A 7,848-nucleotide genomic window follows, 5' to 3' on the forward strand; every position below is an offset into this window, starting at 1 on the left:
TAGAGAGACAGAGAGTAGGGAGGAACAGAGAGAGAGAGACAAGGAGGGACAGACAAAGAGAGATCAAGACAGAGCGAATGGGAGAGAGAGAGAAAGGGAGAGATAGAGAGAGAGAGAGAGATAGAGGTACAGAGAGCGAGAAAGAGGGAGAGAGAAATACAGAGAGAGAGAGAGGGAGAGAGAGAGACAGAGGGAGAGAGAGAGAGAGAGAGGGAGAGAGAGATACAGAGAGAGAGAGCGAGACAGAGAGAGAGAGGGAGGGAGAGACAGAGAGAGCAACAAAGTGTAATTAGGGGCAGGAGCAGGTGACCATTCTCTTGCTGAATGAAGGAACAGGTTTGAGGGGCTGAATGGCCGATTCCAGCTCCTATTTCTAATGACCTCTGATCTTACGACCTGAGGTAAGTTAGTAAAAATGTACGGGCAGGGTGACTTTGTGAAGAAAGCATTGAAAGCCTGATGGGAAATTATTCTATTTAAATTTACAGAAGCTTGGTGTACATGAATTTAAAGAGGATTATAGTGTGGCTTTGTGACTATTAAACTGGGAATTTATACAATATTTGGCTGCACTTTCAAAGTTCCAGAACAGACACGACGGGCTGAATGGCCTCCTTCTCTGGCGTAGCATAATATTAAATATTTCTGTATTGGATTCCCCATTTGTATCGGGAACCCGTGGTGATCATCGATATAGAATCATAGAATCACAGTGCAGACGAGGCCCTTCGGTCCATTGAATCTGCACCGACAATATCTCCCGATTGTCTCAGCAGGAGTCTCGAATGAAGTGAGTTTTAAAAAGAAACACTCACGCTCCATTTACTGAGTGAATGAAATCTTCAGAGAGAGATACAGGAAAGCGGCTGGGTGTGCGTGAAAACACTGAACATCTTTACAAACCCCCAAGTTTTAAAGTTTAAAATTTATTTATGAGTGTCACAAGTAGGCTTGCATTAACACTGCAATGAAGTTACTGTGAAAATAACCTAGTTGTCACACTCCGTCACCAGTTTGGGGAACACTTCAGGAGAATTTAGCATGGCCAATGCACCTAACCAGCACATCTTTCAGTCTGTGGGAGAAAACCAAAGCACCCGGAGGAAACCCACGCAGACACGGGGAGAACATGCAAACTCCTCACAGACAGTGATCCAAGCTGGGAATTGAACCAGAGTCCCTGGCGCTGTGAAGCAGCAGTGCTGATCACTGTGCCACCGTGTTGCCAAGTGGTCAGAGCAAGACAAATAATAGCACATAAAACTGGGTGGGAGGGTGAGCTGTGAGGAGGATGCAGAGATCCATCAGTGTGATTTGGACAAGTTGAGTGAGTGGGCAAATGGTTAGCAGATGCAGTAGAGTCTGGATAAATGTGAGGTTATTCACTTTGGGGGCAAGAATGAGAAGGCAGATGACTCTCTAAATGGCCATAAATGAGGAGAGGGTAGTGTGCAATGAGACCTGGATGTCCTCATACACCAGTCACTTAAGGTAAACATACAGGTGCAGCAGGCAGTAAAGAAGACAAATGATATGTTGGCCTTCATAGCGAGAGGATTTGATTCTAGAATATAGTTTTGCTGCAGTTGTATCGGGCGTTGGTGAGGCCACTCTTCAAGTATTGTGTGCAGTTTTGGTGCCCTTATCTGAGGAAGGATGTCCTTGTGAAAGAGGGAGTGCAGCGAGGGTTTCCCAGGCTGATTCCTGGGATGGCAGGTCTGTCATATCAGGAAACACTAAATCAGTTAGGATGATATTCATTGGAGTTGAGAAGAGACAGACACAGATACACACACACTCTCTCTCACACAGAAACTCCCAGATACACACACACTCTCTCTCACACAGAAACTCCCAGATACACACACACTCTCTCTCACACAGAAACTCCCAGAAACACACACAATCTCTTACAAACACACTCTCTCTCTCTCTCTCACACACACACTCTCCCACACACACACTCTCTCGCACACACACACACACACTCTCGCACACACACACACTCCCTCTCTCTCTCTCACACACTCTCTCTCTCTCTCACACACACACACACACACACTCTCCCACACACACACTCTCTCGCTCACACACACACTCTCACACACATACACACTCTCTCTCTCACGCACACACAAAATGCTTCAAATGCAGTTGCAGTATTGAAATAGAATAAAAATAAAATGATCTAAGCAATGGAGAATGTCCAGTACTGAGGGGAATGTTAATAGTAGCGAGTTGTTATAACGGAAAGCAGTGGTTACAACTTGCAACAGCTTCAGTTCAGAGAAAGAGGAACTCAGACAGCAAGAAGCAGATGGTCAGATTGAAACTAGTGAAAGATATATTCACTGGAATATCCACTGAGTGTCGATTCTGTCTTTTCCATCAGTTTAAATGGTGGGACAGACCCTATCAGACAGAAACAGCCCCCGGGATCTCTCCATTTCAGTAAAATTCACTCTGCCTCACAGTCAATCAGCGAATCAGCCTGGAACCTGTTCCCAAGGCAGCAGCTTCTCACTGCTCTCCTTGTTCAAATGGACACAGTCAGTATTTGAGCTCAGACCCTGGTTACCGGTGAACACTCTGATTTCAGAAGGTGCAAACTCCCGACCTCGGTACAATGGATCTCCGGGGATTTCTGGGGAGGTCCACTCCAGATTTAACAAGGGGATCAGGGGGGATCCTGATCTGCAACTCTCACTGAAATCCCAAAACTGTCCAGCAAACTGACTCCAGGATCACTGCCCTCAACGTGACTCAAAGTGAATCCAACACAGTCAAATCTCCACCCTCAACATCCACCCCAACACACTCCATCCCAAACGAGCTTTAATCCCTGGAGCTAACTGAGATCAGACACCTCCCGGGTTCATTCCCACCTCTGCCATTCCCACACTCAGATACCACACAGACCAGACGTACGACAGTGTTGCACAGAGGCCGGGTGCAGGACTCACCAAAGAGCAGTAACAAGGCGCCCGTCTCCATCTCCTAGTCGCAGCTACATCGAGATGTGAGAGCTGGAAGGGACGGAGACTGTGTCTCCACCTCCGAGACTCAGAGCTTCAAACCAGGAAGCTTTGAATGAGAGAGGAAAGAGAGTCTGGGAGGAAGTGGGGTGGTCACCACAGTTACAGCAGCAGCACTGAGCTTTGTACAATACAGAGTTAAACATGGGCGGGGAAGGTTACAAGGTCCAAAATATTCATCTTTGTAATTCAGACAATGATCAGATAGTGAGAGAGAAAGATGTGGCCACTTTGAACCCCTCAATCTGGGTGTACAGGAGGTGTACACAGTCTGAGTGTACAGGAGGTGTACACAGTCTGAGTGTCCAGGAGGTGTACACAGTCTGAGTGTGCAGGAGGTGTACACAGTCTGGGTGTACAGGAGGTGTACACAGTCTGGGTGTACAGGAGGTGTACACAGTCTGGGTGTACAGGAGGTGTACACAGTCTGGGTGTACAGGAGGTGTACACAGTCTGAGTGTACAGCAGGTGTACACAGTCTGAGTGTACAGGAGGTGTACACAGTCTGAGTGTACAGGAGGTGTACACAGTCTGAGTGTACAGGAGGTGTACACAGTCTGAGTGTACAGGAGGTGTACACAGTCTGGGTGTACAGGAGGTGTACACAGTCTGGGTGTACAGCAGGTGTACACAGTCTGAGTGTACAGGAGATGTACACAGTCTGAGTGTGCAGGAGGTGTACACAGTCTGAGTGTACAGGAGGTGTACACAGTGTGGGTGTACAGGAGGTGTACACCGTCTGGGTGTACAGGAGGTGTACACAGTCTGAGTGTACAGGAGGTGTACACAGTCTGAGTGTACAGGAGATGTACACAGTGTGGGCAAACAAGAATCTTTGCTTCATCGAACCATACAGTGTGGAAGGGGCCTTTCTGCCCATCGAGTCTGCACTGACACGTTAGAAACAGCTGAACTCCCACCTAATCTCATCTGCCAGAACTTAGCTCATAGCCTGAATGTTACGATGTGCCAAATGTTTATACAGGGCACTGTTTAAAGGATGTGAGGCATCCCGCCTCCACCACCCTCCCAGGCAGCACATTCCAGACCATCACCACCCTCTGGATAAAAAAAAGCTTTTCTTCACATCCCCCCTAATGTCCTGCCGTCACCTTGAGCCTCTGTCCCCTCGTGACTGACCCTTCAACGAAGGGGAACAGTTGCTCCTTATCCACTCTGTCCATTTCTCTCATAATCTTGTACACCTCGATCAGGTCACCATTCATTCTTCTCTGCTCCAATGAAAACAACCCAAGCCGACCCATCCTCTCTTCAGAACTTGACTGCTCCATCCCAGGCAGCATCCTGGTGAACCTCCTCTGCACCCCCTCCACTGCTATTGTTAGAGTTCTCTGGGTAACAGCAATCCAAAGGCACAATCAGTCGACTCTTAACACAAACAGCGCTGGACACCATGCATCCAATGCAAGGTCTTTAATTACTTGTGCACAAGGAGAATCCTCAAACGGCCAACACCGAATGGCCGGAGCGGTTCTGAGGTTACAGAGAAACAGCTCAGCAGTTATAGTCAATTACAGCAAATCAGGAACAAGAGATTTTCACATCTTTCATTGACATAAATATCCACCAATCACAGCATAGCCCTTTTGCCCTTTCTTATCCAATAGAAAACCAATCCTTCATTCGTATAATATGTGCCCATATCTTGCTATTTGGTAATCGCCATGGTAACTTGTTCTTTGTTTTCATCCTGCTGTCCTGACCTGGAATGCAGTGTTTATGGAACAAGGTTTTAGATACACTCGCTTATCCTGCATACGTCAGTGTTGGCCTCACTGAAGGCCTGACTGAAGGCCGTGTTTGGCTAATAATCATTTTCCATTCATTGACAGAGTTTTTTTGACAATGATGGAACTTTAATTTTCACAATTGTTGTAACCTAACTTCCACACTATCACATCCTTCCAATAGTTTGATGACCAGAACTGCGCACAGTTTTCTCGCTGTGGCCTCCCCAAAATTCTATACAATTCCAACATGACTTCCCAGCTTTTGTAATCCATGCTTCGATTGATAAAGGCAAGTGTCCCATATGCCCTTTTCACAACCCTTCTAACCTGCCCTTCCACCTTCAGAGATCTGTGAACAAACACGCCAAGGTCACTTTGTTCCACAGAACTTCCCAGTGTCCTGCTATTCATTGAATATTTCCTTGTCAAATCACTCCTTCCAAGTGTGTGACCTGACACTTTTCAGGGTTAAAGTCCATCTGCCACTTACCTGCCCATTTGATCACTCCATTTATTTTTAATTGTAGCTCAAGGCACTCAGTCACACTGTTAACCACCCGGCCAATCTTTGTGTCATTCGTAAACTTACTAATCCTACTGCCCACATAGTCATCTATGTCATTTGTATAAATGATGGGTAATTGGGGACACAGCACAGATCACTGTGATATGCCATGGGACTCTGGCTTCCAGTCACGAAAGCTGCCTTCTGTCATCACCCTCTGTCTCCTACAACTGAACCACCTCCTCAAATAATTCAATCAAATTTGTCAGGCATGACCTCCCTCTGACAAAGCAATGCTGTTTATCCCTGATCAAGCCTGCTTCTCCAAGTGGAGATAGATGCTCTTCTTCAGACGTTGCTCTGATAGTTTCCCTACCATTGACTTGAGACTCACTGGTCAGTAGTTCCCTGGTTTATTTCTATAACCCTTCTTAAATAGCGGAACCACATTAGCTGTTCTCCAGTCCCCTGGCACCTCTCACTGTGACCACGACACCACACAACCCTGCCACAGCAACCTCTGCAAGACGTGCCGGATCATCGACACGGATGCCATCATCTCACATGAGAACACCACCCACCAGGTACACGGTACATACTCTTGCAACTCGGCCAATGTTGTCTACCTGGTACGCTGCAGGAAAGGATGTCCCGAGGCATGGTACATTGGGGAAACCATGCAGACGCTGCGACAACGGATGAATGAACACCGCTTGACAATCACCAGGCAAGACTGTTCTCTTCCTGTTGGGGAACACTTCAGCGGTCACGGGCATTCGGCCTTTGATATTCGGGTAAGCGTTCTCCAAGGCGGCCTTCACGACACACGACGGCGCAGAATCGCTGAGCAGAAACTGATAGCCAAGTTCTGCACACATGAGCATGGCCTCAATCGGGATATTGGGTTTATGTCACACTATTTGTAATCCCCACAGCCTGCCTGGACCTGCAGAGTTTCACTGGCTTTCCTGTCTGCAGACAATACACATCTCTTTAACCTGTCTTAATGCTCTCTCCACTCACATTGTTTGTATCTTAAAGACTTGATTAGCTGCAAGTATTCGCATTCCAAACATTATTCATGTAAATTGAGTTTGTGTCTTTATATGCCCTGTTTGTGAACAGAATTCCCACTCACCTGAAGAAGGAGCTTGGAGCTCCGAAAGCTTGTGTGGCTTTTGCTACCAAATAAACCTGTTGGACTTTAACCTGGTGTTGTTAAACTTCTTACTGTGTTTACCCCAGTCCAACGCCGGCATCTCCACACCTTTCCCGTGGACAGAGAGAAATTATAAATTTGGGTCAGAGCCCCTGAAACCTCCTCCCTTGCCTCCCACAGAGGCCTGGGACACAATTCATCCGGATCTGGAGGTTTGTCCACTTTAAAGGCTGCCAACACCTCCAAAAACTTGTCCTTCCCGATGTCATTTTGCTCAAGAACCTCACAGTCTCTCTCCCTGAATTCCATACCATCGTCCTCATTCTCTTGGGTGAGAACAGATGTGAAGTATTCATTCAATATTCTATCAATGTCCTCTTGCTCCATCCACAGTTTGCCCGCTTGGTCCCCAATGGGCCCCACTCTTTCCTTGATTATCCTCTCCCCATTGATATCCTTATAGAATATCTTGGGATTATCTCTACTTGTACCAGCCAGATCATTCTCATCTCCCCTCTTTGCTTTCCTAATTGCTTTCCTCAGCTCCATTCTGCACGTTCTATATCTCAATAATGCCTCTGCTGATTTTCCCCCTTGTACCTGCTAAAAATCTTTATTTTCCTTCTCATTTCATCCTGAATATCTCTGGTCATCTGTCGTTCTCTCGGATTGTTATTCCTTCCTATCACCCGATAGAGAACATGCTGAGCTTGCACCCTCTCCATTTCCTTTTTGAATGCCCCCCACTGCTCTTCTGTAGATTTTCCCATCAGTAGCTGTTCCCAGTCTATCTTGGCCAATTCATGTCCAATTTTATTAAAATCCCCCCCCCCCCCCCACCCCCCACCGCCACGCCAATCCTAAACCTTTTCTTTTCTTTTGCAATGTATATATTTCCTTGTTCATATCAAACTTAAATTGTACCATGCTGTGATCGCTATCACTAAAATGCTCCCCCACCACCATCTCAACCACCCGTCCGGCTTCATTCCCTGAATCAGGTCCAGCACAGCTCCTTCCCTTATTGGATCCCTCTGTATATTGGCTAGAAATTTCTCCTCTGCACATTTCAAGAAATCTGCTCCATCCAAGCCCTTAACTCTATATATATCCAAGTTAATGTTGGGAAAATTGAAATCCCTTGATATAATTACCCTATTGTTGTTGGATTTACACACCTTCGTGAATTGTGCACATTTTTGCTTCACAATATCCTGCTGCCTACCGGGGGGTTTATTATTCAAGACTGATCAGTGTGGCTGCAGCTTTTCTGTTTCTAAGCTCAAACCACAAAGCTTCATTCAATGTCCCCTCCAAGATGTCATCTCTCCTTACTGTGGTAACTGACTCCTTAACTAATAATGCAATGCCTCCTCCCTTTTTACCCCCTCCTCTGCC

General features: G+C 46.5%; 1 protein-coding gene across 1 annotated transcript in view; it reads right to left on the reverse strand.

Moving 5' to 3' along the window:
- Positions 1-3,068, reverse strand: part of LOC144485351 (Fc receptor-like protein 5) — a 52,323-nt gene extending 49,255 nt beyond the window's left edge. The window contains exon 1 of the mRNA XM_078203548.1: positions 2,964-3,068. Coding sequence (XP_078059674.1) covers positions 2,964-2,994 — 31 coding nt within the window. The 5' untranslated portion in view covers positions 2,995-3,068. The remainder of the gene's footprint in view (positions 1-2,963) is intronic.
- Positions 3,069-7,848: the final 4,780 nt, after the last annotated feature.

The sequence above is a fragment of the Mustelus asterias genome, unplaced genomic scaffold (genome assembly GCF_964213995.1).
Source record: "Mustelus asterias unplaced genomic scaffold, sMusAst1.hap1.1 HAP1_SCAFFOLD_188, whole genome shotgun sequence".
Lineage (NCBI taxonomy): Eukaryota > Metazoa > Chordata > Chondrichthyes > Carcharhiniformes > Triakidae > Mustelus > Mustelus asterias.